Raw genomic sequence first — 17304 nt, 5'->3', positions numbered from 1 at the left:
GAATGCCCAATAAATTTTAGTTTAGCAAAAATTAATGAAGGATGAAGGCCATCCTAACCAATCACATGATTACCTAATAATCCCATTCTTTTTCTTTTCTCTTTAATTAATGATCTAGTAAGCAACATCATCTACCTATGATCGGGAGTGATTTTTTTTTAATGAAAAAAAGGATAGAAAAGTCCAAAAGTAATTAGGTGAGGTAGTTCTTCAATCCAAAGTCTAAAATTTTAAAGGCTTTTTGAATGCTTAGGGGTAAATGCCATACTCACAGTGCAGATAGTATTGATGGTTCAATTACCCACCATTTTAATTGCACATACTCACCCCTTTTCAATAATAAGGTTAACACTGAGGTTATTGCGGGGGAAGGAATGATTGTAACTGCGGGAGCCATAGACTGTCATGTCCACTTTATATGCCCTCAATTGGCATATGAAGCTATATCAAGTGGTGAGCTACCCAATTGGAAATACTTTTTTGTGAAACATCAATATTTAAGTACTGATATGTGTCTATACTTTCATAAAATTGGTGGCATGTTAAATATAGATGATATGTGTCTATACTGGAAACTTGTAAACATTTGAGTTCTCCCTAGAATAGTCCACGAGGTCAGCAAGTTATGTCTACCATTCAGATTCGTGGGAGCAAAGTTCACGGCAAATTTATGTATATATGGTGCCAATATACATTTCAGAGTTGTTAAAAATATTTTTGGTTACTGTAAAAAATACCCAATTCAGAAACCACAATACCCAAATCTCAAATCAGATTCCAGCACAAAAATACCCAAATCACAAACCAAAATACCGAAATCTCAAAGCAAAATACCATAATCAATAAACACTACGCATGACCACAGAAAAATACCCAAATCACAAACCAAAATACCGAAATCTCAAATCAGTTACACGAAAATACCCCAATCGCGATTTTGAAGTTCAGTTTGTAGAGGAAATGTGCAATCTTTGGACGAGGATTCACGGGCAATGCAACCTTGTGACAGAGTTCCGCGCAAACCCTAAACACAGTGTCAATCATTTGATGAAATGTGAGAAAATAGAAAGAGAAGAGGGAGAGGAAATCGTCGCAGAGAAGAGGGAGGGAGGAGCGAGGAAGAGAAATTACCTTTTGGGCTGGAAGACGCCGGCAGGACGACGGAGAGAAGGCGTCTCGTGCTTGAAGAAGACGAAGGCGTCTCGCGGGTTGAATAAGGCGTCTCGCGGGTTGAAGAAGGCCTCGGGCTACGGAGATCTCTGTTTCGGGAAGCAGAGATGAAAAAGAGGGAAATAGACCAGGAAAGAGAAAATAACGTGGGAAGTAGATGAAATAATAAAATACTAGTATAAACCATGAACAGTAACTCGCTATATTTGGAGAGGAACTTAATTTTACTGTAGCTCAAGTCTTTAACTTTATATTTTTAGCTAGTCCAATGTAGATGTTTTTTTTTACATTTAGCTAAATTATAGACTTGCATTGGCATTTGGCTAGTCCATTGCCAATGCTCTTAAGAGCTAAACATTCCAATCAATTCTCCAAAACAAAGACCACTCAGCTTGTTTGTTGGCAACGTCTGAAACCAAGAAAAGTGAAAGTGAACGTAGATGGTGCCTCACGAGAAAATCCTGGAATTGCTTGGGATGGGAGTGTGCTTAGAGACTCGAGTGGAAACTTGATTATGGCTTTTTCGGCTCATATGGGTATAGGAACCAATAATTATGTGGAATTGATGGGTTTGTTACACGGTCTTCGTTTGGCAAAAAAGTTGGCGATACAACAGCTTGATGGGGAGCTAGATTCATTGTTACTGGTTAAATGGCTAAAGGAGTACAGGGGTGAAAGTTGGTATCGTGAGGATTATTGGGAGGAAGTCATGGATATTATTAAGACTCTTTAGTTTCAAGTATCACATATATAAAGGGAAGGGAATGCTTTAGCAGATTTCTTGGCAAGGATGGGAGTAGAAGGATGTAGCTGCGAATGGTGGTCTCCAGCTGATGTCCCTTCTCAGCTAAAAGGAATCTTGCGGACAAACAAAGTGGGTCTACCTCATATTAGACTGGTTTAATTTCAATATGGCTATTCTGGGCTTGTTTTGCTTAATTTTGAGGAATCTGTTGCTGTTACCAAGTTGTTCTTCTGTCAAAAGTGAGGGATTGCAAAAAAATGAATTGTTACTTGAAAAAAAAATTGCAGTATATGTGGATGATTTAAATCTCGTTGGGACTCCAAAAAAGCTCACAAAAATTGCAACTTATTTGAAAAATGAATTTCAAATGAAAGATATTGGAAAAACCAGATTTTTTCTTGGTTTACAAATTGAACATCTTTCAAATTGAATTTTAATTCCTTAGTCTACATATACATAAAAAGTCCTGAAGTACTTTTATATGGATAAAGATCACCATTTGAGCACTCCAATGGTTGTTCGATCACTTGATATTGATAATGACCATTTTTGTCCTCGAGGGGAAGATGATAAAATTCTTGGTCTTGAAGTATCATATCTTAGTGCAATTGGTGCCTTAATGTATCTTGCAAATTCTACAAGATCTGATATTGTATTTTCAGTTAACTTACTAGTAAGATATAGTTTTGCACCAACTCGAAAACATTGGAATGGAGTCAAACATGTTCTACGTTACCTTCGCGATACGATCGACATATGATTATTTTATCCAAAAGAATCAAGCACACAATTAATTGGATATGTAGATGCAGGTTATCTATCTGATCTGCATAAAGGACATTTTCAAACATGATACCTATTTACATATGAAGGTACAACTATTTCATAGAAGTTTGTCAAACAAACAATAGTAGCTATTTCTTTCAATCACTCAAAAATTATTGCAATACATGAAGCAAACCGTGAAAGCATTTGGTTAAGATCAGTAATTCAACATATTCAATAAAAGTGTGGCTTACCCACAATCAAATGTGACCCAACAATATTATACAAAGACAATGTGGCATATATTATATGCAAATAAGAAGCGGCTACATCAAAAGCAATAGGACCAAGCATATTTTACCAAAACTCTTTTATACATACAAACTTCAAAAGGGTGGTGACATTGATATTAAGAAAATACAATCAAGTGATAATTTGGCAGACTTATTCACTAAAACTTTACCAACTGTAACATTAAAAAAATTGGAACACAATATTGGAATGCGATGGCTCAAGGATCTTTCATCATCATGAATGATTGAAGATTTGCATACCTACGAGGGGAAGTCAATTATCATCTGGATTGTACTCTTTTTCCTTCGCTAAGGTTTTTTCCATAGGGTTTTCCTTTGCAAGGTTTTAATGAGGAAATCCTAAAGCATTCAAAGACACATTAGAATGTTTTACTCTTTTTCCTTCGCTACAAGTTTTTCCTATTAGATTTTCTTTAGCAAAATTTTAACGAGACATATTTTTTGTGTATGGTCATCTAAGGTAAGTGTTGTAAATACATGGAATGTATTTGATGGATGACCATTAGAATTCTTTTATATTCATGTATCTCTATTTCTCATGTTTATGTATCCCTTTGATTCATATATTGTCATTCCTTAAGTTCATGTACTCATTTCATATCATGTATCCTCCATGCCTATAAAAGGGTATATTGAGGAGTATTTGTAGTAGACTAAAAACAAGAAAGTTGAGAGAAATAATATTTAGTTCCTGAAAAATTAATTCTAAATATTGTGGTTTTTCAATTTTCTTGTTTTTCTTTAATTTTACAACAGAAATCAATTATTTATAAATTCTTATGGGCAAGTAATTTATAAATGGAGACAAATGATGGAAAAAAGATTTGCACGCATTTATGCAAAAATTATCTGTAACATTATATGATCAAAAACCAAATAACGACCCACAAAATTAAGGCATATATATATAGGATACAAAAGTATACAACAAATACAGAAATTGACATTGCACCACCAGGATATCTATCTTCTCCCTCAAGCGAGACTTATGTTCTTCTCCTTGCCATAGACGTTGGATTTCCATCAAATAATTCCTCAATCAAAGTCTCAATATCTTCTGGTTGGTATTTTATATACTTCTCGCTTTGTCTACCCGGATCCAAGTATTGCTTGAACCTCCCCAGAAAAGATCGATATGCCGGAATCATCACCGCCGATATTGAAACCCTGAGCTCCGACTGAAGCTGCTCGTCGCTCACCACCCACGTGCTCTGCATCTTGTGTATATCCTCGAACAAGGTGTTGAAGTTCTTGAACCTCTCCTTCAACACCGGCTTCGACACCTTCCCCTGGCCACTCACCTGAAGACCCTCATCGCTAAGACACTGCAACACCTTGCTCCATGTCTCTCTCCGATAGTTCTTGTGGTACTGCCTCAGCAACGACGACCGCTTTCTGCGCCACGTATCGCCCATCAACTCGTGGATCTCAGTGGAACCCTTCATCTTTTGTAGGATGTACCTCCCATTGTTCATCAAGAAAATGTAGCGCAAAGCGTGATCCCGGTAAAGACTGGACTTCATGTCCAGGTTTGCGTCCAATAGGTCCATGACCTTCATTAACTCTAACGAAAACGGCGATGTTTCCGACGTCGGAACATCATCTAATTCGCCACCATCGCAGGTCTCTTTCTCATCCTTCTCGATCTTGAGGTGTTGCCGAAAGACCTGCTCTAAGGTATCCTTGTATTCACAGGCGTATTTCAGGTAGTTCATGACGTACCGCGTCAATGGATGCACTGCGCCACTAGGGACCGGGGTCCTCCCTTGATCGCTCTTGATCGAGTTCTCGAGATCACAGAAAATGCTCACCACGGCCGAGCCGAGCAGTGTCTTGGCCTCTGAGGCCTCAGATATGAGTTCCTCCGCGTACGAATCACTATCCATGGCCAGAACCAGATCGCGCAGAGTCTCGTTTATGTCGAGGAATTTGAATAACTTCTCGGCAGATCGCTTCGTCAATACAACCGCCTGTGCAAAATCCAGAAGTTGTATAACGACGGGGTGTGCGAGATCGCCGAATAGGATTCTAGATAGAGGCGGGTAGTCGGAGAAAATGGAGTCACACAATTTTCGTTCGTCGGAGAATAGTTTTTTGGAGCACTGCTTGACGGCGTTGATCCACGAGGCGATTTCTCCTTCCAAGGATTCCCACTGCATTCTCTGTACGTCGTCGATGCTTATATACTCGTACCCTAGCTTGTTCAATACGGCTTTGAAAGCGGTTCGCCTTGCGATGCTATAAACCATAGAACACTCATTCTCGTATCCCGCGAAGATCATGGCCGAGGCAATTTTGTTGATGTCGGAAATGGTTTCTGGGGAAAATTCTGCGAGTTCTTCCTCGTCTTTGTCGGGTTCGGGCTCGTGCAGGAGACACCGGTCGTGCTCCTGATTGTTAATGGCTTTGGACTCTTCATGCAGAAGGATGCGGAACTTGTCCTCCAAAAACGACATTACTCGATGTAGTGCGGCGCTTGTTCGGTTCAATGAAGACGATAATGTCGAACTTGATGGTAACTCATTGAACCTTTTCGACAGCTTCGAAATTCGATTCACGGCTTTCAGAAACGAGTCGTCTTGGTCTCCGCCAAAATTCGTTTTGCCTGCATTGTACGCATTAACCATGTTCTCCACCATGTTTGACAACAACTCCACGCAATCGGGAGCTTGATCCGGTAGTTTTAATTTATCTTCTCCAGCATTAATGGTTGTGGTCTCCAGGAACCGATCAACCTCGTTCAGAATCTGCTCAAGGCTCGGCTCGGGGTCCGATGGCGGTGAAACTTCCACAGTTTCCGCTTGTTCGTTTTCTGCATGTTGTTGTTGGCAGCCAGCCGATTTGGCTTCAAGGGTCTCTGGATCGTCATCGTTCTTGTTGCCATTTTTTGAAAAACTTCCGGACATCTCTGAAGGATGGTGATCATTTTTCTCCATGACTGGTAGAATATTAGGCCTTTCAGGGTTGGTCTTTCAGTTTTGTGTCAAAAGAAATGATGGATTTTGGGTTGCAGAAGAGAATGGGATAAGACGTGAATAATCATTATGATCTTCTTCACAATCATGCTCTAACCATAATTTAAATTTTTTTTTTTTCTCTTCCTATAATCATGCACCATAGAAAATAAAATTAATTTTGTCTTTTATATGAGATCGGAATGGCAAGACGGAATGAAAGGGCATCATTTACGGACGTGGTGGAGTTTCTGTGCTGTGGCCGCTAATTTTGGGGGTGGGAACAGCTGGTACGTTGACCCGTTTGAGAAGGTCCCTCATGATCTCCCTCCCGTTTATTTTTTGTGAATGTGCATATATGTATATGCTCCCCACGACCTCAAACTCATGGATTTTTGTGGCCACTCATCATGTTGGGGTTGCTTGGAATGATAACGTGGAGAAGTCCCATAGGTGATCATGGACCATCGCGGATGAGCCTGCTGTTAGAATGCAGTATTATTTATTTTTAAGATTCATTGCTATCTGTTGTTCAGTGTTGTGAATCTGTGATGCTGTACTACGTACATGTGTACTACTATTGCGTTGTTTAATGTGGTTTAAGTGTAAATGATAAATGTTTATTTGACCATAAAAATATATCCAAAAAATTATAAATTTGTTTTTATTGTAATTTATATCTAACGTATTGTATAAAATAATGTAAGTTTAAAATTTTATTTTTATGAAATTTTTTTACAGTTGTAACAATTCTCATTATAAATTATATAGTAAAATAAGAAGATTTAATAAAATCACACAAAGATTTCATACGGTCAACAACTTAAATGAAAATTTATCTAAAATTCGACATATAGATGAAGAGTAATATTTTTCCTCTTGGTTTGTTCACTAAAAGTTTAAATTGAGTTTACTTATTCATTTCTTTGTTTGTATATTTGATTGGTGGAATGCTATTTGGGCCTAAAGATTGATGAGCGAGCCTATAATTATCATTTATGCCCTAAATATATACTAACCTATCTGGATTCAGCTTGGGCCGAACTTGCAGGTATCGCTCAAGTGGATCAACTTGTAGCCTCAGAAAAGGAATGTAATTTGTAATATGAATTAAAAAAAAAATCCAACATCTTATACATGTTTACCTGTTCAATAATAGAAAAAAAGCAACGTCATCACCATCATGATTTATAGCTCGATATGTAGCTAAGGCAACTAATATTCCTGGCCAATGTTAGAGGATGACAATAATTTTAGTCTATATATAGTCTCTAAATAGAGACTGTTCACGTAACTCCATATAATTATGTTTAAAAAAATTTAAAATTACAATAATATCATTTCTAAATTATATTTTTTTTCCTTTCACTTCATTTATCAATGAGACTGTATATGCTATCTCCCACTTAGACCTGCAAATAAAATTTCTCTTTATTTAAAATCCCAAATTTTTTGAGTTGGGTATATTAATTAGACGCTACTCATTCTAAGTCATGTCTGCTCACCCAAATCATGGAATAGACATCTAACCATATTTAGAATACATTGTCTGTGAGACTCCAAAAAATATATCCCATATTATATATATAAATTTAAAAGCGATACAAAATGGCACCGACCCAATGTCCACCATCTCCGGTGGACATAAACAGAGAGGACAATAAATAATTATACATCTATAATTCTTTTACGACTATTTTACTACTTATTTCAAATTAATTAATGTAATTGTATCACTTTATCAAATAAATATTTGTAATTTATATAATTATCCTTCATTTTAAATAGAGTTGTAGACTAATAAAGTCATGATCATCTTTAGGTCTTTTTTGCAGAAAAATAATGCTTTAATTTTTCCCTTTTTTAATTAGATATTTTTCCATTTTTTTTTTTAGGCACGCGTATAATTTTTGCTAAGAAAACAAGAAATTGTGTTTTTAAAATGGAGTGGTTTGGTTACCACGTGATTGGCCTCGTGCATATAATATAATATTATTTCTATGGAGCTGTAAATGTTCCGAAATTGACTGTGAAACTGTGGTTCATTTTGTCAAGTTAGCAGCCAATTAGTGCATACGACCTGCAAATCAGAATAGTGATGTGAATGATCATGTGAGAGTACTGAAAGCTCAGCTCACATTCTTAGATTTATTCTGGTCGTCGGGAAATGTTCGGTTTTCTTCGAAAACTTGGAATGTCGGCTAACGAGGCCAAATGTTTACGACACGTTTAAGATGAGATTCTATAATTTTTTATATTAATTATTGTGGTATTTTATTAAAAAAATAGAGTTATAAAATAATTACTAATTAATGATAAAATTATCATTTTTCATAGGCCAGTTGGTACAGTACAACAATTAGAAATCCTATTAATAATAATAATAACTAATGAAGTTATGTAGCCGAAAATATGGTTGAGTTAATTGAATTATTTTCAAGATTAATAATGGGAAGACACTGCTGTACCGAACGCGGTAATCCAATATACTTTTTGCAGAATTTGAGTCGGCTTTGATTGATTGGGCACGATCCTCTCGAAGTCAGTGAAATTAAAGAGGAAATGATGAAGAAATATAGCAATCCAATCACCATTTCACCAGCTGTTATTTAATTATATTATAGAGGAGAACGATCATACGCGGTATCTAAAAATAAATTTATTAGTTCATCGTGATTTTAAAAAATTTATAAATTTATTTTATAATAAAAATAATTTTATAATTTAATGTATAAAATTAAAATATATTAATTTATAAATTTATTTTTATATAATTATTTTTTAATTATAATAATTTTTATTATAAAATGCAAATATATGCGTTAATATATTATTGTAATGTAGCGTACAAGGTTCAAAAAGTATAAAGAAGACAATGCACTAACCTAGTTCAATATCATTTTTGAATGATAATGACGATAGAACCTTCTTGTGCGGGTCGATAATTAAACTACACACGTTGCGTTTGCTTGGAATATTGTAATTGTCGGTGACACGTTTTTGCTTATCATGCTTCCTTTCAAATCTTTAAGAGTGATTTATATTCAGAGATGAGTTGAGATGATCTGTGAATAGTAAAATAAAAATTAAATTATTTATTATATTTTATGTGAAAATTTAGAAAAATTATTTTGAAATTTGAAAAAGTTGAATTGTTTATTATATTTTGTGTGCGAATTTAAAAAAATTATAATGATAAGATAAGATGAGTTGAAGTGGGTTGAGATCGATTTTTAATACAAACAAGAATGTGAGATTTGAATTGTGAATTGAGATGAAATGATTTTAATTAAAAATTGAATAAAATATTATTTTTTAATATTATTATTGTTTTAAGATTTAAAAAAATTAAATTGTTTATTATATTTTATGTAAAAAATTAAAAAAATTATAATGATAAAATAAGATGAAATACTTTCAATAACCAAATGGGGTGGTCTAAAGTTTGAAGGCAAAACACGTAACAATTTTTAGTGACCTCCAAATTTGTTAATTAATGAGAGTTCTTAAGAGATACTATTGAGTTTTATTAATTATATAAATCTTATATATATATATCAGCAATCAAAATAAGTCAAGTCAATATTTTATTACGCAAATTATATTTGAGAAAATGTTTAACTATGAAGATATTTTATAAATAACTTAATTTAATATGGTACGAATGTAAAATCTAAGATATTGAACTATATGAGTAACAAACCACCCGAGTGAATGTGAACTGATTTATGAAACAAGTTACGTCTGAAAGAGTTACACGTGTAACATAGGGAACATCAATTAAAAAAAGAAAAAGAAGTCAATCGGATAAATCCTTCTTGGTCATATTTGATTTTATCATATGGGGTTGGGCAATTTTTTCAACCTGCAGAATTGAACATTAATCCCATCCTGCGTAACGTGAGGGGAATATACCTTTCACTGGAAATATATTATTGGAAGAGGAAGAGTATGAAGTCAATGTCAATATATATCTAGAAAATTTCCTCTCAACTTCTTCATGTAACTTCCAATGATGTCACGTCTGCATAATTTCAGAAGTGACCACCATATATGCTATTTGTTTCCTACATATTAATATCCTTTGCTTTTCTGCTGAAAAGGAGGCGTTAATTTTATAAATCCAGATGAAATAGAAGCTCTTGCATAATTGAAATTGAAATTGTCCCATCACATAAATTAGTGCGCTGAAAAGCATTCTTGATTAGTGGGGAATGGCATCTAATCTTCCACCAGCCTGACAAGGGAAAGGCTGGGTGGGCATCAAAGAAGGTGCTGCAGAGCAGACAGCTCCAAGTGATGTTTTTGTTTTTGTGAAGATTGATATTGTATTTGTACGTGATGTAACCCCCTTTCTAGATCAGTATCAATGTGTTCATATAATAATCTTCGTACGTTGTTGTAGGCTTCCAAGCTCTGTTTCAATTAATTCTTTTCAATGAATGATCACCCAAGTGATATTGGTACTGAGCTACTGGTATTAAATTGTATGATCTGGCAGTACTTTCAAGTTCAAAACTGGGCATCTGAGGTGGCCGGGAGACTTCTTGTGCTTATCCAGAAGGCCAAGAGCCTGTATGTATATTAAATATACATGTATATAGTAAATAAATTTGGATTTTGTTTTTAGAAATAATAATAAATTTGGATTAGAAACTATATTAATGATGATATGATAAAGGCTATTATTGTAGCTCCAATGAATGCATCTCCTAAACTTACATTGAGCCCACATGCATGCATTGATCTCTTATTTGGAAGGATAAGTACGGTAATCAATTTTGGGAATTAAGTCAAAATAAATGAAGATTTAATTTAGTTTAGGAAATTACTGAAAAATAAAATAATCCTACATCCCATAATATGAGTTTTGAGGGGATATTGAGGGACTAAATATTAATTTGCTATTTTTTCTTTCAAAATTATTACAAATCAATTTCATAATTTGTCAAACACCGTCAAAAGATGATATAAGCATGAAACACCGCCAGTCAAAAGGATTGAAGTATAAATCAGTACGCAAGTCCATGAATTTCCTAGTATTCAGACGGAAGTCACAAAAAGTATCCTTAAAATCGTAGAGAGCACGGGTGGCGTGAATCATGGGCAAAAACAGAACTGAAAACGACGGAACCAGATCTCCTGATCTCCATCTATCTACGGTCTACCTTATCTTCCGCCAGTCTCGCCATTTGACATGTCTCTCCGACTGTGCTCACCGGCTCTCTACGCTAAGTACGGCTAACTACAACGTTAAATGTTGGTAAGAACTAAGGAACATGGTATTTTACCACTACTACGGTAAATACTCAAAAACTTTTATAGTTCCAAGTAGTTAAAAACGAGGTCTTGTCAAATGTCAAGTGGGAAAAAACTCGGAGAGTGAGGCAGACGCGCGCATAGAAAATTCCATATTTAATTTGGTCAAACTAAGAGATAGAGAAAGATTGATATAAGGAGGCCCGTGTGTGATGGTGAGTGTATGAAATATTGAGTGAAGTGTAAACGAAGCCGAAGACAAGGCCGGCTCCTTCCCAGCTCTGTTCCATTCGAAGCAATCTTGAAAAAAAAAAGAAAAATTCTCTATGTTATCGTTGTTGGTGGTGCTGCTGCGTGGGACTTGGATTCGCTCGCTTTGTCTTTAATCCTTTGACATACACGTCTCCAAACTCATCGGATAGACGAGAGAGAGCGACCCAGAACTTGGATGTCTATACGATGGGATTTTGGTGATAATTGGATTGAAATATGAAACAGTAGATTGGCTTTGGGTGCATCCGGTATTGTTTTTGGTCTTGGAGATTAAAGGGTTATAGAAAAGCCGGGCTTTTTTGTTGATTTGAGGAAATGGGTTGCTTTCCGTGTTTCGACACGAAGGAGGAGGGGAAGCTGAATCCCGTAAAAGAAAGCGATGGTCGAAAACAAGGCCAACCCATGGTCCCTTCTGCCATTTCCGGATTGCCTTCGGGTTAGTTCTTATTATTCTCGTTTTTATTTGTAATTTTCTTAATATGATCTTCAGTTCATATGCGTGTGGTGTGTGTATTTTAGCATTTGATTGCTTGATCTGATCTGGGTATTTCTGATTTATTTATGTTTTCCAACAACGTGTTCATGATGCTTGTTCTCAAAAATTTAATTTTGAACATGATTACATGATTAATTATTTTTCTAAGGATTATGAAACGTCATTTTTTCTGGGGATAGATTAAGTAGACCCCATCAGATTTCGATCCAGTTAACATCTCTTCTTTGCGAATTGAGATCTTATGGTGATTTTGATTGCTTTGGTCGATCTGAATGGTTATTAGTTCTGTTGAGATTTTGGCTTCAAATAAGTGCATGACTAATAGTGGAAGATACCTATGTTTTGATTGGATTATTTAACTCATAGGTGAATATAGTGTAATCATCATTTGCAAACTCTTAAGGTCAAAGCGTAGCAGAGTGATTGCTTACTGGTTGGGATTCTAGTTTAATGGAGTTCCCTTCGTTTGTGCAATTGAGAGGCGATTTTTCTGGTTTTTGGAGTCTAAACTAATTCAGGCCTCAAGCACAGTTTTCTCCCTGACTGTCTGGTTGGGAATTGCGAGATACTTATGGATCTGCATTTCTTCATTGTGATGGAATTTGTAGGAGCTGACAGACTTAAATCAAGAAGTAATGCAGCGTCCAAAGGGGAATTACCGGGTCCCAAGGATGGACCTGGTATTCATCCTGGTGTTCATATCGCTGCTCAAACATTCACCTTTCGTGAGCTTGCTGCTGCAACAATGAATTTCAGGCCAGAGTCTTTCATAGGGGAAGGGGGATTTGGACGTGTATACAAGGGCAGACTTGAGACTACTGGTCAGGTAAATTTCTTTATTGTTGCTTGGTCTAGTAGTAATAAATCCATCTTGGATGATATAATCATTGTCTGTAAACTTTGTTGCTCAAGTGATAAAAGCCTTGGGCTTGGGGTATGTTCCTCCCAGGTCTAAGATTCAAATCCCCTTGGATGCAAACAATCTTTAAGGGTCATCGGATTGAGGGATTTTCTCCTTCAATTACCCAAGGTGCACTTGCAAGAAACTCCTTGCCGAGGGCCTGTATACCCCTGGGATTAGTTGGGACGTAGTTCCTGAACACTCGGTGCCAATAAAATAAAGTATATTTTAATATACACAAAAAAAAAAAAAAAAAAAAAGAAAGAATTGGTCATAGTAATTTCCAAGTAACAGCGATTGAGAGCCGGGGGGGCAGGGGGGGGGGATTTCAATATAATTTTTACTCAATGTTCAGGCTGGGCAACTGAGTTTCTCAATATGTACTAGCATCCATCACATCACTCCATTCTGTTCCAGTGCTGACACGATATTGAAATGAGGCACCGGTTCAAGAATGTTACAACAGTTGTGCTGGTGACATAAATATGGATGAAATTACCAGTGACAAGCCCTTAAAACATGGTAGATTTGGAACGGAAGGTGAAATAAGCATGTTTGTTAAGACTCCTCATCCTAGTTACATCCTACCGTTCCTGATTCCTGTACCATGCATTTCTAGTTCACCATTTATTTGCGATCCATGATTAGAAGCTATAGAAGTGTTGGGCTTGGGAGAACGGTGACCATTTTATCAAGTCACTGTTGAAGCATATTATTTGCTTCCCATATTGACTTTCTGTGTATTTAAAGAGGAAAATGTAAAATAAATGTCACGGAAGCTACAAGTTCAAATGGCCATTTTATTCTTGTGTCATGATTGAAATGCTGAAGGCCTAATAACATGCCCCAATTCTAGGAGCTCCTAATTTCTTTTGGTATGCATATATGTGGTTCCTTAACTCTGTTTCTTGTCTTTTGCAGATTGTTGCTGTTAAACAATTGGACAGAAATGGTCTTCAGGGTAACAGGGAGTTTCTGGTGGAGGTTCTCATGCTTAGCCTTCTACATCACCCTAACCTAGTGAATCTGATTGGCTATTGTGCCGATGGGGACCAGCGGCTTCTTGTATATGAATTCATGCCCTTGGGTTCTCTAGAAGATCACCTTCATGGTAACATCTGGTTGCTTGTTACTCTTTTTCTCTGATCAGGAGTTTGGTCTCCTCTCATTTAGTTTGGTTTCTTAAGTTTATGGCCATGGTAATTGCAGCCAATGAAGTTTATTGATATCGAGAAATCACAATTTAAATCATGTCACCAGAGAGCTTTCAACAAAAGGAAGAACACAAATAATGAACTTTGTCATAGAATGACTAGAAAATAATTTTCTAATTGATGATAATAAGAGGAACGACAGAGTAATATCAGAAGGGATTGGGTTCTTTGAAATCCTATGAGCAGCCCTAGTTGAGATGTTCAATCAAAAACCAACGTTGGCTCTAAGATCTGATGTAGTTGCTTTCTTTTTCCCCTGTTATGCGCTCTTTTGAGCTTAAATAGAATTTTTTTTTATATAGGTAAAGCTTAAATAGAATTTGGTAAGAAACTAGTTATCTTGAAGGATTATTATAGGACTTAAAACTTGTTTGGTGTATGTCAAGTAAAATTTGTTCACCTGCAATTATAAAAAAAAAAAATTGTTCACCTCACCTGGGGAAACCAAAGGGGGTTCCTTTTTATTTATTTTTATTCCTGTTTTAACATCCCCACTCATTTTCTCCTCTTTTCTAAACTCCTTGTGCTTTTAATAGATCTTCATTTTTCTGATGCACTGTCTTGCATGTTTATGTTCGTGTCTCATTTTCTAGACTTGAATTAACACGATCTGTGGTTCCTTTGCAAATTCTATGTATTGTATTATACTTAACTGATATATTTTGTCAGGAAGTTCTGGGTTATTGGGATAGGTTTAATTGTAATTCAAATTATTAATGATTATTTACCCATGATTTGGACTATCTTCCAAGGGATTGCTCTATTAGATGTTTGCTGATCATAATAACAATATTGACTTTTATAGTAGGTTCTAAATAAAGTTGACTTGTCTATGGGCTTTTATGTACTAGATTGTTCTAAGCTTCTTTTTCCGTCCACACAAAACTCAAGGAAGTGACAACACTGTTCTCCTCTAGTAAAAAATTTTGTATTTTGGATATTTGAAGCTTTGATAAAACTCCATATTGCAGTCCAAGGAATTGAGATTTAATGAGATTAACTATGCGAGAACTGCTGATGTGGCTAACATGTCTCGGCGATTGATATTCTCCTTCATGCAATTATTCAACCCTTTTATCTAGATTTTGCCAGTTAATTATGGAATTTGATTGCTGTGCAAGTGGGCAAATGAATACTCCATCTCACGCTTTATGGCATGGCAAGATTTGTCTTGTCGATGCTGGGTTTGCCAAATAGGAAATCACATTAATTGCTAGTGCACTCGCATGGTGGAATACTTTTGGAACTTAATTATAAAGCCACAGAGAACTACCGATCAAAAAATAAATAAAGCTACTGAGAACTAATTCTGTTTGATGAGTTGGATGAAATTGATGCATGTAAATCACAATTGAGCTGTATGCTTTCATATAACTTCTTTTTACTTGCAAAAAAAAACTTGTCATCAATAGTGCATTGCTTTTTCTGCAGATCTTCCACCTGATAAGGAACCACTTGATTGGAACACAAGGATGAAAATAGCTGCTGGTGCAGCTAAAGGTTTGGAATACCTGCATGACAAAGCAAATCCTCCTGTTATTTATAGGGATTTCAAATCATCCAATATCTTATTGGATGAAGGATATCAACCAAAGCTTTCTGATTTTGGACTCGCAAAGCTTGGTCCTGTAGGAGACAAGTCACATGTTTCCACCAGAGTAATGGGCACTTACGGTTATTGTGCTCCTGAGTATGCCATGACTGGACAATTGACAGTGAAGTCTGATGTCTACAGTTTTGGGGTGGTCTTTTTAGAGCTAATTACTGGACGTAAGGCCATTGATGGCACCAGGCCCCATGGAGAACAAAATCTTGTTGCATGGGTAATTCCCTTCATTTCTTGTTTGTGTAGTCACCTAAACTTATCTTCTTCTCATGCCAGCTGTGTGGGCCTCATATGTCCAGACTCCCCCCCACCCAACTTATGTGAGACACAAGTAGTGATGAAGTTTTTATGTGTATGCAGGCACGTCCACTGTTCAATGACCGTAGAAAATTTTCAAAATTGGCAGATCCATGGCTGCAAGGGAGGTATCCAATTCGGGGTCTATACCAGGCTCTAGCTGTGGCATCCATGTGCATCCAAGAACAGGCTGCCACCCGTCCTCTCATTGGGGATGTGGTCACTGCCCTCTCATATCTTGCAAACCAGGCCTATGACCCTAAAACAGCTTCTGGGCATAGCCACAAAGGTTCTGGTGATAGGGATGAAAGAAGAAACAGAGATGACAGAGGTGGAAGGATTTCCAAGAATGAAGAAAGTGGAGGATCTGGTCGGAGGTGGGACTTCGAAGGATCTGAGAAAGATGACTCCCCGAAAGAAACTGCAAAGATGTTAAACAGGGATCTAATTAGAGAACGAGCTGTAGCTGAGGCCAAGATGTGGGGAGAGAATTGGCGAGAGAAAAGACGACAAAGTGCACAGGGCAGTTTTGATGGTAATAACGGATAGTGCCAGTGTACACTCAGGGGCACCGTATTCCTCCTTAGCTCCACTCCAGCCGTCTCGCCACGCCATGTGAAGAAATGTCGAAATCTGATGTTTCTCTTACCTGATGCATTCAAGTGAGTGAGAGTAGATGGATCATGGGGTAATTGCAAGAGGACTTGGTGCCTATACGTTTTCTAATTTGACTCTTTCCTCTATTTTTCTTTTTTTTTTTCACAGAAGTTTTCTTTTCCATTTTCTTTCTTTATCAAACATAAAGAAGGAGAATAAAAAAGAGAAAAAAAAATTGTAAATTATCTGCTAGGTGAATGGAAGCAGAAGAATAGGACGTTTTTAAACAGGTCTAGTCATTTGATGTGCTTCTTGTAGCTCTCGAAGTTTGATGTTTCTATTTGAACCAATTAGCATGTCTGTTACCCTGTACCTTGTCTTTCTCAGCAACTTGCCAAACTAATTGACTCTTAGTTTATCAATGCGTCCAACATCGTACCAGTACTGCTCTCTAATTGTTTGATAAGGGTTTGGGAGTACATGAATTCGATCTCCAAGCATTCCTCATTGAGAAGGGGAGCAAATTCCATTGCTCTCTATTTCCTGCTCTTGCTTGCTCTCGGTCTATTCACTTTCCTCTATACATAACAATGCTATTCACTTTATTTAATTATCCTTTTAGCTTCCTTCTTTTGATTACCCAATATTTATAACACGAAATTAATAAATCTAACATTTGGAAGGAAAAATAAAAAATAAAAAGGTGCTGAACA

The 17304-nt window shown here is 36.4% G+C and overlaps 2 protein-coding genes across 2 annotated transcripts; one reads left to right on the top strand and one right to left on the bottom strand.

Annotated features, from left to right (window-relative positions):
- Positions 1–3812: 3812 nt before the first annotated feature.
- LOC108984356 (exocyst complex component EXO70B1) lies at positions 3813–6039 on the bottom strand. Its single transcript, XM_018956285.2, has one exon. The coding sequence runs from the start codon at positions 5928–5930 to the stop codon at positions 3981–3983; it is 1950 nt and encodes a 649-aa protein (XP_018811830.1). The 5' UTR covers positions 5931–6039; the 3' UTR covers positions 3813–3980.
- Positions 6040–11411: 5372 nt separating this feature from the next.
- LOC108984365 (serine/threonine-protein kinase PBS1-like) lies at positions 11412–17013 on the top strand. Its single transcript, XM_018956294.2, has 5 exons — positions 11412–11916; positions 12585–12802; positions 13799–13988; positions 15523–15914; positions 16058–17013. Exons 1-5 carry the CDS (start codon positions 11796–11798, stop codon positions 16541–16543), a joined length of 1407 nt encoding a protein of 468 aa, XP_018811839.1. The 5' UTR covers positions 11412–11795; the 3' UTR covers positions 16544–17013.
- The last annotated feature ends 291 nt before the right edge of the window (positions 17014–17304 follow it).

The sequence above is a fragment of the Juglans regia genome, chromosome 13 (genome assembly GCF_001411555.2).
Source record: "Juglans regia cultivar Chandler chromosome 13, Walnut 2.0, whole genome shotgun sequence".
NCBI classification, from domain to species: domain Eukaryota; kingdom Viridiplantae; phylum Streptophyta; class Magnoliopsida; order Fagales; family Juglandaceae; genus Juglans; species Juglans regia.
This window is presented reverse-complemented; position numbering and strand designations above follow the sequence as displayed.

Coding starts and splice junctions, on each gene's coding strand:
- LOC108984365 (XM_018956294.2), top strand. CDS start 11,796: ATGGGTTGCTTTCCGTGTTTCGACACGAAGGAGGAGGGGAAGCTGAAT. Junction 11,917..12,584: donor CATTTCCGGATTGCCTTCGG/GTTAGTTCTTAT, acceptor TGGAATTTGTAG/GAGCTGACAGACTTAAATCA. Junction 13,989..15,522: donor TCTAGAAGATCACCTTCATG/GTAACATCTGGT, acceptor CTTTTTCTGCAG/ATCTTCCACCTGATAAGGAA.
- LOC108984356 (XM_018956285.2), bottom strand. CDS start 5,930: ATGGAGAAAAATGATCACCATCCTTCAGAGATGTCCGGAAGTTTTTCA.